Source organism: Solanum stenotomum, chromosome 10 (assembly GCF_019186545.1).
Source record: "Solanum stenotomum isolate F172 chromosome 10, ASM1918654v1, whole genome shotgun sequence".
NCBI classification, from domain to species: domain Eukaryota; kingdom Viridiplantae; phylum Streptophyta; class Magnoliopsida; order Solanales; family Solanaceae; genus Solanum; species Solanum stenotomum.
In genome coordinates, this window is record NC_064291.1 from 46,964,935 (window position 1) to 46,986,208 (window position 21,274).

Below are 21,274 nucleotides of genomic sequence, written 5' to 3' on the forward strand. Positions count from 1 at the left end.
GCATTCTTGGCGCTCTAAGAGGCGTGGGGTGCCAGAGCACAAACTTCAGAGCTAAAGTTGTGGTGCTCTGGCTGGCGCGTCGCCCCAGAGGCCAAACTTCAACCTCTAAAGTGGGGCGCTCTAAGAGGCATGACACCCCAACCCCTTGCCCAGTAAACTCCGACTTTTCTCCTTCGTTTTTCATCTCTAAACCCTCTAAACTTCTATGGTTCTTTCCCCAAACACTTAGGATCATTAGTGACCTCAATACCCAATATATTTAACTCGAAAAACAACCCAGAAACACAATTCAAATCAACACTGGGCATCCAACAATCAACCAACAAGAATTCAACAATGTTCTTCAAGAACTTCACTTCTTAACATGTAAACAACTCCAAATCGCTGAATTGAAACAAATTGGTGTATGGGTGAACTAACCCATCACTAAAAGATCTCACATAACTTAATAGGGATCACCCCTGACGAATTCCACTTGCAAGCTTGGATGATCTTGACGAATTCTTGCCTCTTTCTCCCGTTCTTTCTTCCTTTCTCTCTTCTCCAAGCCCTGAGCATTCTTTAGTTTTCCAAAACTGATTTACGTTCCCTTTTTACCCCAATAAACCCCTAAAAATGAATTAGGAAATTAATTAGAGAAAAGACTACGTTGCCCTTCACTAAATCCGGATTGGGACTTTCCTGAATCCAACAGCCCAACTTCCAAAAGGCATATCTCACTCATACGATGTCAAAATTGTGCAATCTCGGCAAAGTTAGAAAGATCTCTCCAAGGGCTTTCCAACCATATCAAGAGCTGCTCCTAAATCCTTCTGAGCTAGGAGCTATGGCCGTTTTAAAATGGCCAAAACTCACTTTCTTAACGTGGACAATTTCCAGATTTCCCTATTCTTTCCAAAAATCAATATTTTCATATTTTAAACTCTTTATAATCATCTCTAGGTGCGAGATGTTACAAGTTGACTGTAGAACTCGAGTAGTAAAGTTTTAGTTTCCTAATGAGCCAGTTATAGAGTGGAGGATTAGTTCATTAGTGCCTAATGGTCATTTTATTTCGTACCTTAAGGCGAGAAAGTTAGTTTTCAAAGGGTGCATCTATCACTTAATCCGAGTTAATGGCTCTAGTGTTGAGACACCACCTATTCAGTCAGTTCCAGTTGTGAGTGACTTTCTAGAGGTCTTCCCAGATGATCTTCCCATAGTCCCTCCTAAGAAAGGAATAGATTTCGATATAGATATTATTCCCGATACTCGTCCTATCTCTACTCCGCCATACAGAATGACTCCAATTGAGTTGAAAGAGTTAAAAGAACAGTTGAAAGGCCTTCTTGATAAAGGTTTCATTCGACCAAGTGTGTCACTTTGGGATGCTCCGGTCTTATTTGTGAGGAAGGAACATGGTTCTTTTAGGATGTGTATTGATTACCGCCAATTAAACAAGGTTACTATCAAGAAAATGTATCTTCTTTCAAGAATTGATGATCTTTACGATCAACTTCAGGGTGCCACCTATTTTTCTAAGATAGACCTCAGATCTGGCTACCATCAATTGAGAGTAAGAGAAGGTGACATTCCTAAGATGGCTTTCAGGACCCGTTATGGTCATTATGAGTTTCTAGTCATGTCCTTTGGTTTAACTAATACTCTTGCAGCATTCATGGATCTTATGAACATAGTGTTTAAGCCTTATCTAAATATGTTTGTTATCATAGTAATTGATGATATTCTAATCTATTCAAGGAATGAGGAGAATCCTGCTAGTCATCACAAAATAGTCCTCCAAACTCTAAAGGATTGAGAATTGTATGCTAAATTCTCTTAGTGTGAATTTTGGCTTTAGTTTGTGCTATTCTTAGGCCACATTATCTATGGTGATAGGATTCGAGTTAACACTCAAAATATTGAGGCAATGCAGAACTATCCTAGACCCACATCTCTAATTGATATTGGGAGTTTATTGGGATTGGCTGGTTAGTATAGGAGATTTGTCCAGGGGTTCTCATCTATTTCATCCATGTTGACTCTGAAAACAGTTAAGTTTCAATGATCTGAAGCTTGTGAGAAAAGCTTTCAGGAATTGAAAACTAGGTTGACTACTGCCCCAGTGTTGACCTTACCGGAGGGTATGCAAGGATTTGTTGTGTATTGTGATGTGTCTAGTCAATATAAATGAGAATGAATGGAGTGAAGCGATAAGAATAAAATTAGACCAAGGACGCACGATAGAGATTCAAAAAGTAATGATTTTTCCTTAAAGTCACTATAGCCTCTCGAAAATAAATACAAACGTCTCTGTACCGATCCTCGAGACTCTACTTAGACTCGGCTTGTATACACGTGAGACCTATGAACCTGGGGTTCTGATACCATTTGGTCACGACCCAAAAATAGATGTGATGGCACTCATCTTATTCAACCAAGACAAGTCAGTCTAATACTCGAAAGTCTAATACTTTAATATAATGTGGAAATTCATAATCGACTTAAATATACCCCAAAACCTGGTTGTCACGTGTACAAGCCTCTAATGTGTTTTAAGAAAATTGAAAGAAAATACAAGTCTCAAATGGCATTGTTTCTAGAATAGAACAAGATCATAAATGAGGAGAAAGAATGTTTGAGAAGACAATCAGCTACCTCAAAAACCTCCACAAGAAGCCTCAGACAAGAAGAGAAGAGAAATTATCACGAAGGTCCGGGCAAAGAACCTACAAAAATGTAGAAGCAAGGGGTGAGTACTAAACCACACGGTACTCACAAAGTAAACTCATAAACACAAGTTAAGGGAATAGAAAATGGGTACTCCTTACACCCAAACCAAACCTCCACAACTACCACCTACATAAAAACCAATCCAAGCTAATAGTTCACAATTTACATAGCACACAGCTCAACAACAACACTCTAACAATTACGTATCCTCAACAACAAGCTTAATATTTATCAATCACAAGTTCCACAGAAAGGCACTCACAAGATCAATAACACAGAAGATCAAATTCACTAAAGATAAAAATATGCAATGCAATGAAATGCAATGTCAAGTATAGTGATGCATGTCTAACCTAATGATACACACCCGTTGTCTCACAGTTCGGGACCCATGGGGGACATATCTATCTATTTATCCATCACGGCGTGCGACACGACCCTCTATAATAAAATTCATCGCAGCGTGTGACACGTCCCTCAATAATATAATCTATTACAGCGTGCGATACGTCCCTCGAAATATAGTATTTGTTGCAGTGCGCGACACGTCCCTCAAANCCCAAACCAAACCTCCACAACTACCACCTACATAAAAACCAATCCAAGCTAATAGTTCACAATTTACATAGCACACAGCTCAACAACAACACTCTAACAATTACGTATCCTCAACAACAAGCTTAATATTTATCAATCACAAGTTCCACAGAAAGGCACTCACAAGATCAATAACACAGAAGATCAAATTCACTAAAGATAAAAATATGCAATGCAATGAAATGCAATGTCAAGTATAGTGATGCATGTCTAACCTAATGATACACATCCGATGTCTCACAATCCGGGACCCATGGGGGACATATCTATCTATTTATCCATCACGGCGTACGACACGACCCTCTATAATAAAATTCATCGCAGCGTGCGACACGTCCCTCAATAATATAATCTATTACAGCGGGCGATACGTCCCTCGAAATATAGTATTTGTTGCAGTGCGCGACACGTCCCTCAAAATGGTATATCCTCTTTAATTTCTTATTCTTCCTAAATTCACATAACACTTATCACAACCATGTCTTAGAACCAATGCAAATGACATGTTCACAGAAATAATGAGGAGATAACTATTTTCATAACAATATACAATTCAAAACAACACAATCGTGATACAACATTAACAATGAATCAATAAGCCTTTCAAACCATTCTCAACACATCGCACACCTATAATTAATCACATTGCCTTTTATTACCTCTTTTTCATCATTAGAATTATTCAATATGGACAAGTCAACCCATCACCAATTCTCATTACTCCCCAACACATACCACAAGAAATTACACGACTTTATGCACTTAACAAGAGTTTAGAAATTCACTTGCCTCAAATAGTCAAACAATTATTGTGGGACTTGAGTCTTCCCCTTTCATAAATCTTAAAAGTGCTTCCAATCTATCAAATATGTAGTCTTCATAAGAATACTAACCTAATGACATACATATTTCTATATTTAGTTTCAGATAAAAAATTGGGTCAAAAAGTCATCCCTAAGCCAGCAAATTCGAATCTAAAATTTTCTTTCACATTATGTTTACCCATGATAAAATAAACTCCCATGCAAAATTTCAGCTAAAACGAATCGCTATTCAACCCCCAAATCAAGATTTTGTTCTAAAAGCCCTACACCTATATTTTGTTAATTTAGCATAAATTATACACGCTTGTAACCCAAAAATTTGCTCATAACTACATAAAAATTTAATGGAAAGGATGAGAAGCATTACCTTAACGCTCTGGGATGAAAATTTCAATTTTTCTCCTCCCTTTCCCCCTCTTTTTCTCCCTTTCTTTTCTTTTTTTTGTCTGGGTAATTTTCCTCGGTCCCGTTCGTTCTTTTGAAATTTTTTCGTCAGCTGCACTGACTTTCAACATTTTAGGCCACTTTATTATTTCTTTTATTATTATTATTATTATTTATTTATTTATTTATTTTTCCTTTTCTATTTTTTTTCTTTTTCCATTATTATTAGCAACAAAATAATACTTTATTAAATCTGAAAATCATGTCACTCATTGTTATAAGTCATAAATTATTTATAAAATCTACTAAAAAGGTTAATATAACAATAATGGTTAAAATTCATAAAATGACTAAGAGAGTCGTTACAAGCCCATAGAAGCTTCAATGATCTGTAGACGGGACCCGTAAAACAAGACTTCGGTCATAAAAAAATATTCTTCCTTTTCCAAGTTTGAGGTGTTACAATATCTCCCCCTCAGGAACATTCATCCTCGAATGGGACTCAAGGTAACGTAAGGAGGGTAGGGGAAGAGCTCTAACAGTCCAACAAGAACGCAACTTCATCAACAACACAAAATAAAGGAAAAACATCAAATTCAAGCTTAAACATACTCAAAACATCATTTCATAAGGTATACATGCAAATCCTACTCAAATGCACATAATAATGAAGAAATCAATTAAAGTTATATCAAGTTTTCATGAGCATGCATGCAAAAACATGAGACTAACTAAGACATGAGGATGGACCATGAGAAACTAAATACCTCAAACTAGATTAGGGTTAGAGGGAAAGAGATGGGGATAACGGGATATCATATCGGCCTCAGCCTCGGCCTCACAACTAGCACCCTCAACTCTTTGATTTCTTCGTAAGACTTTCACGAATGCAACTTCCTTATTTCTCAACTTCTTAACTTGCTGGTCCAAAATCTCAACCGGAATTTTTTCATAAGAAAGACTTTCCTTTATACCATGGCTCTTCAATGACATAATAGATATTGGATCATCAATGCATTTCTTCAACAAAGAAACATGGAAAACCGAATGTACTGATGCTAAGTAATTAGCTAAATCAAGTTCATAATCGACCTCACTAATACGCCTTTAAATCTGTTATGGGTCCACATAACGGGGACTAAGTTTCCCTTTCTTTCCAAACCACATTACACCCTCTATGGGTGAAATTTTCAAGTAGAACTAATCATTTACCTCAAACTCAAGGTCTCTCCTTCTAACACTGGCATAAGATTTTTGTCGACTTTGAACCATTTTCAACCTTTCTCTAATAAGTCAAACCTTCTCCATAGCCTCATTTACCAATGATATACCGTGAGTTTACGGTATTGTTAATACATTTCACTTGAGAGTTGTGTTTGTCTAGGACCATTTTGTATTAGTTCTTATGTGTTTTTCTCAGGTTTTCAGGAAATAAGTTCAGACGCGAAGATTTGAAGAAACAGCTGAAAGACGTGCAGAAAAGGGCATCTACGAGGGAACCTACGGACCGTACGTCTAGTTACGCCCCATAGATGATGGACGTCGATGGGCAGGCAAGGCATGGCTGAAGATCAAGGAATTCTAGACTAAGTGTGAAACCATGGTTGCAACTTACGGACCGTAGATTGATCTATGGACCGTACTGTTGCTCCGTAAAATGTGACAAAAATTTGGTTCCAGCACCTGATACTGAAAAGTCTAAGTATGGAGCTATGTAGATGAGTTACGGGTCGTAGATTGACTTACGGTCCATACTGTTGAACCGTCGAATGTGACAGATGTTTGGATGATTTTGAAGATTAAAAAATTGCCCAAGTCCTGAGCCACGAAAGGGACCTACGGATCGTAGATAGACGTACGGACCGTAGGTCAGTGTCGTAGATTGAAGACGCATCCTGTAAATTTTATTTCCTTATTTCGTTTCCTTTTTAGTTAGGACTTGTTTTCCTATAAATAGGGTATGTAAACCTCGTTATTGGAGTTAGACTTTATTACTTTTATTCTAGTTCTTGACTAGGGAGATTAACTTGCAACTTTAGCAATTCTTGATTTTCTAAGTTCGTTTTGAAGATTTTGGTGTTGAAATTTAAGTTGAAGTTTGGGTTTATTATTCTTCTTATGTAAGTTCATGATTTCTTCTTCTAAAACTATGAATCGTGTTCTTGCTAATATGGGTAACTAAATCCACAACTAGGGTTGTGGGAACCATGAGCGATTAACAAATTATGAATAGTAACTAAGCAATTCTTGAATAGTGTTGTTGCATGCATTGATAATACTTTCGTTTAGAAGTCTTTTTAACGAGTGCACGCGTTAGAACTCATCTTGTTGCTACTTGCTGGACCAAGGAGGTAGTTAATAAGAAAAGAATTATCAACATAGATTTAGTGTGATACTATCTAATAGAATTAATGTTGATTGGTGCGAGGGTGAAAACTAAATCATACATCGATGTGAAGTCTAAAATGAGGTAATGGTAAGGGTTAGTAAATTATTCACACGTAGCTGGACCAAGGTGCGGGGTGAAATTTTCTAGATGCCGGACCAAGGATTTAAAGATACACACTACAAAAAAATCAGCATTTAGCGACAGACAAAATCCGTCGCTAATCGATGATATTCCGTCACTATATCAGATTAGTGACGGATTAGCTATGGATTTTCAGTTGTTACTATTTTGCTCGTTAATAATCTCTTAGTGACGAAAAAATGAGTTCCATCGCAAGTTTAGCGACGTCTTAGAGACGAACGATATTTGTTGCCACATTTTAGTGACGAATTAATCCGTTGTTATACTTATATAATTCGTTGAAAATTTCATAATTTATTTCGTCACTTTGGATAACTTCGCGACGGAGTGTCAGTCACTAATCTGTCGCAAAATATTCTGCACATTTTCCACTTAAAAGTTCGTCGCTATTCCGTCGCCAATATTTTTTTTATAGAAACGACCAAATCATCATTAAATTTGTTGCTAAAATATTTCTTTAAAATAATTTTATTTATTTATTTTAAATCTACACTGCCGAAATAAATTAAATGACAATTATTAAATACCCCTAAAATAACCAACATTCACATGAAATAATACTTAAACTGTTCAAAATATGTAGATAGCAAAATTCAAATCACATATTTTAGTGCAAAACATCAAAAGAAATGTATCAACTATTCTTAAAAGCAGCTACATTCATAAACTATTGTTACTGCACAATTTATAATTTCCAAAACAACAAACAATATCAAAAGTTAAAGCTGCAGGGGACTATGAGATAGAATCGTCGTCACTTGAAACTAAGGGATCAACCTCATTAGTAGTAGCAGGAGGAGGCACTATGGGGGTCAAAGGTGACGGATTGTCAACGGGATTAATCATTTCTTGTACCCGCTCCATAATAACAGGAAGAAAATGATTAGTAATTGCAGGAAGCATTTCCTTTACAAATTCATCCATATTTGTTGCTGATTCTGATTGAGAAACTGAAGGTCGTACAAATGATAAGCCACAAAGCTTATGGTTGTAGTAATTTTTCGCTTCAGATCCAAGACCGTATATTCTTCTCTTCTTTTCTCCGCCCGCAACTTGGTAATATGCTTCAGATTGATCAATATCAGATTGAGATGCCGTTTTTTCCTGTAAGATTTCTTCATATGTTTCCTGTAATAAATAGAGGTAAAGAGAGGGCATTAATGATTAGGAAAAAAATTATATTGGCCAACTATGTAAGTTTCTAAAGAATAGGAAATCACACACTTTACATTTGTAAGAGCGGCATGTCTAACCCAAGCCAACCTATGCAAAAGAACTCACACTGGTGCTATTTATGTCAGCAAAACTCAGCAAGTATCAACCATGTCCTTCTACACTGCAGTTACTACTGAAACTTGGAACTTCTTCCTTACAACTTTTGGATTGAAATGGGTCATGCCTCAGACAGTGAAGCAAGCATATGAAAGTTGGTATTTTTGGAGAGTTGATAAAATCATCAAATAGATTTGGGGAATGGTCCCATCAGTCATCTTTTGGTATTTATGGACAGAAAGCAACACCAGATGCTTTGCTAGCACAAAAATTCAAACCTCTTATCTGAAGTCTAACTATTTAGCTAATTTGTTTAGCTGGAATGCCCTACCCCTGTAACTAATGCATATACTTTAGTGGATTTTATATGCTCTTTATCACTAAGCTAAGATTTTTTTGTAATGAATTAAGCAAAGGTGCAGGTCATCTAGGCTTACCATCTAACAAGTACTACTTTACCATCTAAGATTTTTAAAGCAAATAAACAAGGAAAACCATTACTTGGAAATGCAGAAAATAAATAACCTTTTAAGCTGATTGCAGTACATTTAACTTGAAGATACTTACAGTCAATGAGTTGATTACTTACAGTTGTGATTTGTTTCATTATCAAAGATGGTGAACTTTAACATCAATACACAAATAGATCCTTAGTCAATCACTTGCTACTTAACTTTCCAGTACACATATAGCATGTTAAATGACCCTCACTTTTTAACCAAGTTGCATAGTAAGTTAACCAAGTTGCATATTAAGCTAACCAAGTTGCATATTAAGCTTGATAGTTCTAGAGTTAGGTGAGAACTGAGAACACTACTCTGTCCAGATAGTCAAGAATACATGGTACAACTTTATATTGGTCTCCAACAAACACATAAGGAGACAAGTAACAAAGTAGATATAGATATCAAACAAGGCAACAAGGAAGGGCAACAAACACATAGCTGGGATAGTAGCTTTGATTCCACTTCTTTGGACATCAAAAAAACAAAAAATAGGGATGCCACATCAAACCAACACATCTTCAAGTACTAGAAATAACATCTAACTGTCTTCTTGTATTTTCAGTCAAGATCCCCTTCTAATGAGAATTGACATGTATATTTTTAGATAGGTTTCAATGTTTTGAAATTACATGGACAATTCGAGAATGCTCATCAACAAAAGACTTTCCAACATGACCATGCGTATATACGTGCAAATGTAACTCGGCTGGTGTTGGATCCCTACCCTTTTTAATAGTCTGTATGGAAGATAAATCACTTTTAGATACAATCATATCTATTGTGTTATGTGTATTTAAAATACAAGTGTTTATATCAGACAACATGATGTTACTTATATTATTTATGAAATATATACTTACAAGTCTCTTGCGATATTCTCAAATTGAAATAGAGCCACCCGTGTGAGTCCCAGCAGCAACTTAATGGCCACCACGATGATTCTTTGAATTTGTTTCTGACTTTCTAATAGACACATCAGTTCCCCAAAGTTGCATCCATCTTTCCCACACATGCTCAGGTACATAACATGGCCTAATTCCTCCCCTTTTTATTTAAGAAATGAAATTCTTGTATTTTATTGTTGCCTTAGCCAACCAGTGTCTCTTCACTTCACTTTCACTAATGGAAACATCCCAATAGAATTTTTTCTGAAATAAATTTTAAAAGTAATACATTAATATCCTATCTATAAATGTGAATATACTTTCCAAATTCACTTACGATGAAAAGTCATACCTTGAATTCTCCAAAATAACCATCTTTTACATCATTTGAAACACTTCTCCAATTGATTCCATTGGGATCAACTTCACTTCTAAAAGACTTGGTTATGAAACTAGAGCATGTTATAGAAGGTTCCAACCTGTGTAAATCAAAAGTAATATTAGTATCTGACATTATATACGTAAGTTCTAATAGAAAGAATACTCAGATTATATTAGGCTACCAAATTTCCAGATCCATCAATTGTTCACTATATTAGTTGAATTGAAACAATCTAACACTACTCGACATGTTTACATGACAAAATTTTATGAGGATATAAGCAAAGAGTGGACTAACCCTGCAGAAGTTAGAAAAATATGGGTCTGTGTGTGGCTACTACTAGAATCACCTTCAGCAATTGTGCTTCTATGACTTGTTGGGTTGCTTTGAGTGGATTTATCACCTTCAATAGCTGGGTTGCTTTGAGTGGATATATCACCTTCAGCAGTTGGGTTGCCATGACATGTTGGGATTCTCTAAGTAGACAGATCCTGAGCTATTGGATGACTCTGATTTTGTGTAACTGGAGGTGTCTCAGATATGGTTGGGGTGTTAATTTGAGCTGATGCGTCAATGATTGGGGTACCACCTTAGTTAGGAGAAACTATAGTGGGCATTGGAATAGTTGGCATGCTTACGTGAATAGCAGGATTACTCCTACCTAAGGACTTGCCACGACCTCTGCCTCGAGCCATACCTAAAAATAAATATAATAGTGTAGTTAGACCATCACTGGTACAAAATAAAATTAAGCATAACCCATAATAATTATAAGAAGTATTGCAACAACAGAACCTAGAGTGAAACATTTATCATTACTGTAAATCAAATTAAGCTACCTCGCTAAAGTATTTTCCAATCAAGTGAAAGTGTGCTAAAATATTAAAAATGCCTCTAAAAGGGCTAGCAGATCAACCGGAACAACTTATGCCTGCAAATATAGGAGTGAAATACTTAGCATTGTGTTTAACCATATGGAGAAGAGATCAAATAAGAAAAGAAAAAAATTAGTAAACTGGGGAAGCCTTTTAAGAGACTGAAATATTGAATACCATCAGATCATGTGCTTCTGATAGGACACCTAAACCTGATGGTTATATTAACACAACAAATAGATATATTTAAAGTTAAAAATAATAAATAGAACACACATGATTAAAATTCAAAAGTTACCTGTACTAGTCATCCTAAATTGAAAAGCAGAAACTAAAGAAATGATAATATTTGGAGAAAAATTAATTAAAACAAAATACGGTGAAGATACAATACCAGATTATCAAACATTAGTCATTATCTATGTCTTCTTCAAACTCCTCCTCTTCGTCTTCGTCCTCATCCTCCTCAGTTTCCTCGCTTTCATATTCATCATCTGTGGATTCTATTTGGATTTCATGATGCTCCTACAATAAACTATCATCAATGGGTTCATCCATTTCCATAACATCTCCATTTGGATCATTTAAGGGTATATTTTCATCAATGAAAACTCTCATATCTATCTCGTGGACTTTAACTTCTTCAACTTGGAATGGAACATTCAGTTCTGAAGTTGTCGCCACTTCCTCATCTGGTAGTTCAATAACATTTCGAGGTTTGACCTTTAATACAGCTACCCAATCATCCTTGTCATTTTTCTTGCTCGGATAAGGCACATATAACACTTGAGTTGCTTGCATTGCAAGAATAAAAGGTTCATATTTTTTATATCGACGACGATGATTAATATCAATCAATTTGTACTGATTATGCTTTTTGACACCAACATCCATAGTTGGGTCAAACCATTCACATTTGAATAACACGGTTTGCTTCAAAGGTGCTTTACGGTATTCCACTTGTATAATCTCTTTTATCTATCCATAATAATCACCACAATTTGAATCTGAGATACAAACTCCACTATTCATTGTTGATCTTGCCCTACCATGACATTCTGTGTGAAATTTGTATCCATTAACAAAATAAACAGAATGACATGTAGTGCCTATCAATGGTCCACGAGCAAGACTACGCAAGAACTTATTCTCAATGGGATTACATCGGACCTATTTTTAAAAAATTGTAAGACTTATTTAAGTTTCAGAAGTTAATTTAAGTACATTATCGTATAGAAGATAATATCTGTGAAACCTTACAAATTCTTTGAACCATGTAGAGAAATTTGTTTCAAGGCTCTCGTCTAGTTGACCTTGAGATAGATTTGGAAATTCTTCTTGCAAACGTTGGATGAACATACTTCATTACAACAAAATAAGTTAAATCTAAAACTCGTGAATAAAGATATGTTATTATTAGTAAAAAAATATCACTAACTTTTGTTACTTCACAAATGGCTCAACCTCCTCACAATTTAGTAAGATATAAGTTTGGGCAGCCTTGATTTCTTCAAGGGATAAATCCCTTTTTTTTGCTTCTCCCCATAATCGACCTAGATGGGAGAAGATTGATAAATTTCCTTCAAGATCTTCCATAACACCACCATCATCATTAAGGTCCACATTGTGATCACGTGTCATGACATGAGGTTCAAAATAATGAGAAAACAGTTGGGTTGACTCTGTCATCAAGTATGCTTCACAAATGGATCCCTCAACACTAGTTTTATTTCCAATTATCCTTTTAAGAGTTCCCAGATACCTTAATAGATAAAACGGATGGACCACTACATTAGAAAAGGACTGTATAGAATACTAGCCACAAGTTTGACATAGAGGATGTATATTTACCTTTCAAAAGGATACATCCATCGATATTGCACAAGTCCAGCTATTCTTGCTTCATATGGAAGGTGCACAGGTAGATGTTCCATTGAGTCAAAAAAACCCAGGAGGAAATATACGTTCTAACTTGCACAAGATTTGTGGGATATCTCCCTCTAATCTCTCCATGTCATCCACTCGTAGAGTGGTTGAAGTAAGATCTTTAAAAAATAAGCTCAATTCTGTAAGTGCCTGCCACACATTACTAGGAAGTAGTTCACGAAAAGCAATAGGCATTAGTCGTTGCATGAACACATGGCAATCATAACTTTTCATGCCAAACATCCTTTTTGCATTTGTGTCTGGACATCTACCCAAATTCGAAACATACCCATCTAGAAACTTTAAGCCTTTCACCCAATTGAACAAGATCGATCTTGCTTCCTTGTCTATTGTATATACAGCTTTCGGATATTTTCCACTACCGTCTTTTTCCAATTGAGGTCGATCACAATAGACTACCATATCTTGACGTGATTGTGGATTGTCTTTGGTTTTGGCATCAAAATTAAGAACCGTGTTAAACACTTTATCAAAGACATTTTTTTCAATATTCATGACATCAAGATTATGTCGAATCATGTTGGAACTCCAATATGGCAAATCCCAAAAGATGTTTCTCTTTTTCCATCCACAACACTTACATATTTTTTTTTGTTAACTTCTTCTGCATCTAAATCTGTTACTTTTCTTATGCCCAGGTCACAAATTTGATTCAATATCTCATTTCCTGTCCTATAGGGTGGTGGTGATCTTTGGACAGTCTTGCCTTTAAGAAAGTTCTTACGATCTCTCCTAAATGGGTGATTTTGGTTGAGAAACATCCTATGACAATCAAACCAGGATGTTTTCCTACCATGTTTCAAACTGAATGATTGTGTTTCCTCCATACAATAGGGACATGCTAACTTACCCGCAGTACTCCATCTTGATAGCATAGAATCTGCTGGAAAGTCACTGATTGTAATTGAAAGTTTTGCTTTTTTGAGATGTCAAATGCTTTCACACTTGTCTCCCACAACAAGGTCAATTCCTTTATTAAAGGCTGCAAATAAACATCAATTTTATGTTTGGTATTATTTGGCCCTAGAACAATGATTGTTAAGAACATATAAGCCTCTTTCATACACATCCCTGGAGGTAAATTGTAAGGAGTAACAATCACTGGCCATGAAGAGTACTTACTCCCAGATTGACTAAATGGTTGGAAACCATCAGTAAATAACCCCAATCTTATATTTCTTGGTTCAGCAGCAAAACAACGATGAGTTTCATTGAAGTTCTTCCAAGCCTCAGAATCTAATGGATGACGCATTACACCATCTTCTTTTGTATGCTCATGATGCCATCTCATGTCGACAGTTGTAGCATGGGATGCATATAATCTTTGCAATCTAGGTATCAAAGGAAAATAATACATTTTCTTATAAGGGACAAATTTTCTCTTGCGAGAGCTGACACAACGCTTGTATCTCTCATGGCCACAGAATGTACAAGATGTAAGGTGTTCATCATCACCCCAATATAACATACATCCTGATTCACAACAATCAATCTTTTCAACCGGCAAACCCAAGCTACGCACTAGCTTCTTGGTCTGATAATAACTATCAAGAACTATGTTATCTTCAGGTAAAGCCTCTTTCAACAATTGCATCATTTGGTTATAACCTCTCTAAGAAATATTGTTCTCCATTTTAATATTTAACATCCGAGAGGCAACCGCAAGTTGAGAGAGAGAAGCACCGGGATATAATTTTTTATCAGCTGCTTGTAGCAAATCATATAATTTTTTAGACTCGGGATTAGGATCTTCGTCCATTGAAGGTTCACAAGGATGAGATGACTCAGGTTCAATATTGTTGAAAGATTGCCAACTTGATCGCTGGAGAAAGTTGGGACCTGAAGCATCAAAAACCATTTGCCGGTGTGGGTTATCATATCCTAATTCAGGTTGAGCACTACCATGAATATCTTGACCCGAAGAAATCTCATTGATCACTTCTTTTTCCCCTTGANTTCAACTTGGAATGGAACATTCAGTTCTGAAGTTGTCACCACTTCCTCATCTGGTAGTTTAATAACATTTCGAGGTTTGACCTTCAATACAGCTACCCAATCATCCTTGTCATTTTTCTTGCTCGGATAAGGCACATAGCACACTTGAGTTGCTTGCATTGCAAGAATAAAATGTTCATATTTTTTATATCGACGATGATGATTAATATCAATCAATTTGTACTGATTATGCTTTTTGACACCAACATCCATAGTTGGGTCAAACCATTCACATTTGAATAAAACAATTTGCTTCAAAGGTGCTTCACGGTATTCCACTTGTATAATCTCTTTTATCTGTCCATAATAATCACCACAATTTGAATCTGAGATACAAACTACACTATTCATTGTTGATTTTGCGCTACCATGACATTCTATGTGAAATTTGTATCCATTAACAAAATAAACAGAATGACATGTAGCGCCTATCAATGGTCCACGAGCAAGACTACGCAAGAACTTATTCTCAATAGGATTACATCGGACCTATTTTTAAAAAAATTGTAAGACTTATTTAAGTTTCAGAAGTTAATGTAAGTACATTATCGTATAGAAGATAATATCTGTGAAACCTTACAAATTCTTTGAACCATGTAGAGAAATTTGCTTCAAGGCTCTCGTCTAGTTGACCCTGAGATAGATTTGGAAATTCTTCTTGCAAACGTAAAATAAGTTAAATTTAAAACTCGTGGATAAAGATATGTTATTATTAGTAAAAAAATATCACTAACTTTTGTTACTTCACAAATGACTCAACCTCCTCACAATTTAGTAAGATATAAGTTTGGGCAACCTTGATTTCTTCAAGGGATAAATCCCTTTTTTTTGCTTCTCCCCAAAATCAACCTGGATGGGAGAAGATTGATAAATTTCCTTCAAGATCTTCCATAACACCACCATCAACATTACGGTCCACATTGTGATCACGTGTCATGACATGAGGTTCAAAATAATGAGAAAACAGTTGGGTTGACTCTGTCATCAAGTATGTTTCACAAATGGATCCCTCAACACTAATTTTATTTCCAATCATCCTTTTAAGAGTTCCCAGATACCTTAATAGATAAAACGGATGGACCACTACATTAGAAAAGGAAAGTATAGAATACTAACCATAAGTTTGACATAGAGGATGTACATTTACCTTTCAAAAGGATACATCCATCGATATTGCACAAGTCCAGCTATTGTTGCTTCATATGGAAGGTGCACAAGTAGATGTTCCATTGAGTCAAAAAACCCAGGAGGAAATATACGTTCTAACTTGCACAAGATTTGTGGGATATCTCCCTCTAATCTCTCCATGTTATCCACTCGTAGAGTGGTTGAAGAAAGATCTTTAAAAAATAAGCTCAATTCTGTAAGTGTCTGCCACACATTACTAGGAAGTAGTTCATGAAAAGCAATAGGCATTAGTCGTTGCATGAACACATGGCAATCATGACTTTTCATGCCAAACATCCTTTTTGCATTTGTGTCTTGACATCTACCCAAATTTGAAACATACCCATCTAGAAACTTTAAGCCTTTCACCCAATTGAACAAGATCGATCTTGCTTCCTTGTCTATTGTATATATAGCTTTCGGATATTTTCCACTACCGTCTTTTTCCAATTGAGGTCGATCACAATAGACTACCATATCTTGACGTGATTGTGGATTGTCTTTGGTTTTGGCATCAAAACTAAGAACCGTGTTAAACACATTATCAAAGACATTTTTTTCAATATGCATGACATCAAGATTGTGTCGAATCATGTTGGAACTCCAATATGGAAAATCCCAAAAGATGCTTCTCTTTTTCTATCCACAACAGTTACATATTTTTTTGTTAACTTCTTCTGCATCTAAATCTGTTACTTTTCTTATGCCCAAGTCACAAATTTGATTTAATATCTCATTTCATGTCCTATAGGGTGGTGGTGATCTTTGGACAGTCTTGCCTTTAAGAAATTTCTTATGATCTTTCCTAAATGGGTGATTTTGGTTGAGAAACATCCTATGACAATCAAACCAGGATGTTTTCCTACCATGTTTCAAACTGAATGATTGTGTTTCCTCCATACAATAGGTACATGCTAACTTACTCGCATTACTCCATCCTGATAGCATAGAATCTGTTGGAAAGTCACTGATTGTAATTGAAAGTTTTGCTTTTTTGAGATGTAAAATGCTTTCACACTTGTCTCCCACAGCAAGGTCAATTCCTTTATTAAAGGCTGCAAATAAACATCAATTTTATGTTTGGGATTATTTGGCCCTGGAACAATGATTGTTAAGAACATATAAGCCTATTTCATACACATCCCTGGAGGTAAATTGTAAGGAGTAACAATCACTGGCCATGAAGAGTACTTACTCCCAGATTGACTAAATGGTTGGAAACCATTAGTACATAACCCCAATTTTATATTTCTTGGTTCAGCAGCAAAACAACGATGAGTTTCATTGAAGTGCTTCCAAGCCTCAGAATCTGACGGATGACTCATTACACCATCCTCTTTTGTATGCTCATGATACCATCTCACGTCGACAGTTGTAGCATGGGATGCATATAATCTTTGCAATCTAGGTATCAAAGGAAAATAATACATTTTCTTATAAGGGACCAATTTCCTCTTGCGAGAGCTGACACAACGCTTGTATCTCTCATGGCTACAGAATGTACAAGATGTAAGGTGTTCATCATCACCCCAATATAACATACATCTTAATTCACAATAATCAATCTTTTCAACCGGCAAACCCAAGCTACGCACTAGTTTCTTGGTCCGATAATAACTATCAAGAACTATGTTATCTTCAGGTAAAGCCTCTTTCAACAATTGCATCATTTGGTTATAACCTCTTTATGAAATATTGTTCTCCATTTTAATATTTAACATCCGAGAGGCAACCGCAAGTTGAGAGAGAGAAGCACCGGGATATAATTTTTTATCAGCTTCTTGTAGCAAATCATATAATTTTTGAGACTCGGGATTAGGATCTTCGTCCATTGAAGGTTCTCAAGGATAAGATGACTCAGATTCAATATTGTTGAAAGATTGCCAACTTGATCCCCGGAGAAAGTTGGGACCTGAAGCATCTAAAACCATTTGCCGGTATGGGTTATCATATCCTAATTCAGGTTGAGCACTACCATGAATATCTTAACCCGAAAAAATCTCATTGATCACTTCTTTTACCCCTTGATGCTTCCAAACAAAATACTTATCAACAAATCTATACTTATAAAGGTGATGTTTAACAATTTTAACTTCCATGTATCTAAAGTTGTGACACTTTTTACATGGACATCTAACTTTGTCACCACTCATGCGATTCATTTGAGAACATGCATATTGGATAAATTTATCCACGCTATCTATGAAACTAGAGTTTATAGCCCCTCAACCATCCAACCTCTCATACATCCAACTACGCTCTAGATTATTCATGTTCCTATTCATGTTTAAATAAACGAAATAGTTAGTAACAAGCACAAGTTGATTGAGGACTACTTCCAATAACAAGCACATTTTTTGAGAACATGCATACTGGAAAGTCACTGATTCTCATTTATATTCAAAATTTCGTCAAAACATACAGATTGGCATAACAAAATCAGTTGCTGAAATTGCTCACTAGGAAAGCTGGGAAAAAAAATATTAGACAGTCTCAGAAACATCCCCACCAAAATTAGTTCTCCTTGGGATTTATAAAAAGAAATTCGAGAATCTAAGAAATGAAGAGAAGCACATCAAGGATAGGTATGAACACAATTAAATCTTCAATATGATGAACTCACCAAGCTCATGGCGGAATGAAATTTCAGTAATCACACTGAAGAACAAACACAATATAAGCTCGAGAGAAAGAGACAACAATGGGTAGAATCAATGATTCATGCATCAGCCAAAGGAAAATATCAGCTCAGCTAGCAAAGATCAGACATGGGAATGACTGCAATGACTGCAGATACATACAGAACCCTTGGTATCATCTACCAAATGTTTTGTTCACTATATTCAGATGTTTCAGAGTGTATTATTTTGATCCCAATTTATTTCCTTTTACTATTATGCTGGCCACTTTTGGGCCAGTACTTTTGATATTTTTATTATATCTTGTTGAACTTATCTTCATGATATAAAATGCCCTTTTTAGGCCACAAAAAAATATTTTTAAAAAAACAAATGACAACAATCTTCTTCCTAATTACAATCAGTAAAGTAAATATCTTGAGAGTATATCTTTAGCTAAATCAAGGGAAAAAGTAAAGAGCAAGGCTTACTTCGAGTGAATGACAACCAGATACTAAGTATAATGTTATAGCAGTAGATACCTGCAATATTTAGACATCAGATATCTTGGTTATTAACAAGAACATGAAATAAGAACAATAGAACAAATAACAACTAAACACTTAATATGAATCAATAGTTGTCTTGAGTTACATATTCAAAGTGTTATTCTACATGATCCTCTTTGCATGTTCAATTGGTTGATTATATAAATATGTCTAATTTTTTTCAAAATCACAGTCATGGTTACTTATATTGCTTCTTTGTTTTCATGTCATATGCTTGTATCTTATCCGCCCAAATGCAAGAGACTGTTTTCATAGATTCTCAGCTAAAGAACATTAGAAAACCAATTACAAAATAAAAAAGCAATCATATATCATACAAGTGAAAAGGTCCTTAAATCATAAAACCAAAATCACCGCAGAAGTAGCTTCTAAGTTGGATTCAATATTACAGTAACATTATTTATCAGAAAAATGAACTAAACACAATTCTTGTCAAGTTCCTAACTCTATTGATAGAACTCATTTGCAATCTAATGCAAATGAGCATAGTAATATTGCTGCAATTCATGTGAAGCAAAGCACACATCAGGAACCCAAAAGAAATAATGAGGAAATTATTCACAATAAACAACAGGAAAGCAATTTCAGCAATCCCCTGCACAATGACAGAAATATGTATGCCACTCAATCTTATTTCTCGAAAGTTTTGAATGACTTTAAGAAATGCACCCCCTCATCCAAAAAATAGAAATGTCCTGCAAAATTCCAACCCTCCCAATGACCACATTCAGCCTCCCCAAACCACAAAAACAACTCCCAAAAAGACCAAATACAAGCTCCTGCACCCTTTACTGTTATTCAATCTTTTGCAACAAAATTTTCTTATTGCAAATGGAAAACTACAAGCAACTATTAGGTAGCTGTGGGGGNGAGAAAGAGAGATACCTTTAAGTGGAGAGAGTAAAGCGATAGTTAGTAGTCACAAACAATGAAAGATAGCTGCAATAAGAAAAAAATTTTAAGCAAATCAATGTGCAATTTACTTTCACAAAAGCTAATAAAATTAAATCACTATAATGCTTCAACCCTAATCCCAATTTCTTTAGAAAATCTTACCTCGAAAAAACCCTATTTTCAGAATACCCAAACTACTAAAATCACTATTTTCAGAACACCTCAAACTTACTTCTAGCTAAAGGAAATGGAAAGAGTTGAAAGTTATAAAACCCTATTTTCAGAATATCGACACTAATAAAACCTCTATTCTCAACACATCTCAATATTACTTCAAACTAAATGAAATGAAAAGAGTTGAGAGCTAAAAACTCTAATTTTCACAAACCCATCAAAGATAGAGAGATGATAGTTTGACAGCTCACTTTTTAGATCAAAATGGAAGATNGCTTGTATCTTATCCGCCCAAATGCAAGAGACTGTTTTCATAATTTCTCAGCTAAAGAACATCAGAAAACCAATTACAAAATAAAAAAGTAGTCCTATATCATACAAGTGAAAAGGTCCTTAAATCGTAAAACCAAAATCACCGCAGAAGTAGCTTCTAAGCTGGATACAATATTACAGTAACATTATTTATCAGAAAAATGAACTAAACACTATTCTTGTCAAGTTCCTAACTCTATTGATAGAAGTCATTTGCAATCTAATGCAAATGAGCATAGTAGTATTGCTGCAATTCATGTGAAGCAGAACACACATCAGGAACCCAAAAGGAATAATGAGGAAATTATTCACAATAAACAACATGAAAGCAATTTCAACAATCCCCTGCACAATGATAGAAATATGTATGCCACTCAATCTTATTTCCCGAAAGTTTCGAATGACTTTAAGAAATGCACCCCCTCATCCAAAAAATAGAAATGTCCTGCAAAATTCCAACCCTCCCAATGACCACATTCAGCCTCCCCAAACCACAAAAACAACTCCCAAAAAGACCAAATACCAGCTCCTGCACCCTTTACTGTTATTCAATCTTTTGCAGCAAAATTTTCTTATTGCAAATGGAAAACTACAAGCAACTATTAGGTAGCTGTGGGGGGGGGGGGGGGGGG

At 35.5% G+C, this 21,274-nt stretch overlaps 2 protein-coding genes and 2 pseudogenes across 2 annotated transcripts in view; 2 read left to right on the plus strand and 2 right to left on the minus strand.

Moving 5' to 3' along the window:
• The window catches only part of LOC125843068 (F-box/FBD/LRR-repeat protein At1g13570-like), a 214,622-nt pseudogene that overhangs the window by 82,040 nt on the left and 111,308 nt on the right, over positions 1 to 21,274 (plus strand).
• Positions 7,783 to 10,786, minus strand: LOC125843071 (uncharacterized; annotated as a pseudogene).
• On the minus strand, positions 14,849 to 17,745 carry LOC125843072 (uncharacterized). Its single transcript, XM_049522308.1, has 5 exons — positions 17,214 to 17,745; positions 16,926 to 17,130; positions 16,056 to 16,595; positions 15,967 to 15,991; positions 14,849 to 15,397 (listed from the first exon to the last, which is right to left on the minus strand). Exons 1-5 carry the CDS (start codon positions 17,743 to 17,745, stop codon positions 14,849 to 14,851), a joined length of 1,851 nt encoding a protein of 616 aa, XP_049378265.1.
• The window catches only part of LOC125843073 (uncharacterized), a 6,755-nt gene continuing 4,257 nt past the window's right edge, over positions 18,777 to 21,274 (plus strand). The window contains exon 1 of the mRNA XM_049522309.1: positions 18,777 to 18,886. Within this exon, the coding sequence (XP_049378266.1) occupies positions 18,777 to 18,886 (110 nt within the window). The remainder of the gene's footprint in view (positions 18,887 to 21,274) is intronic.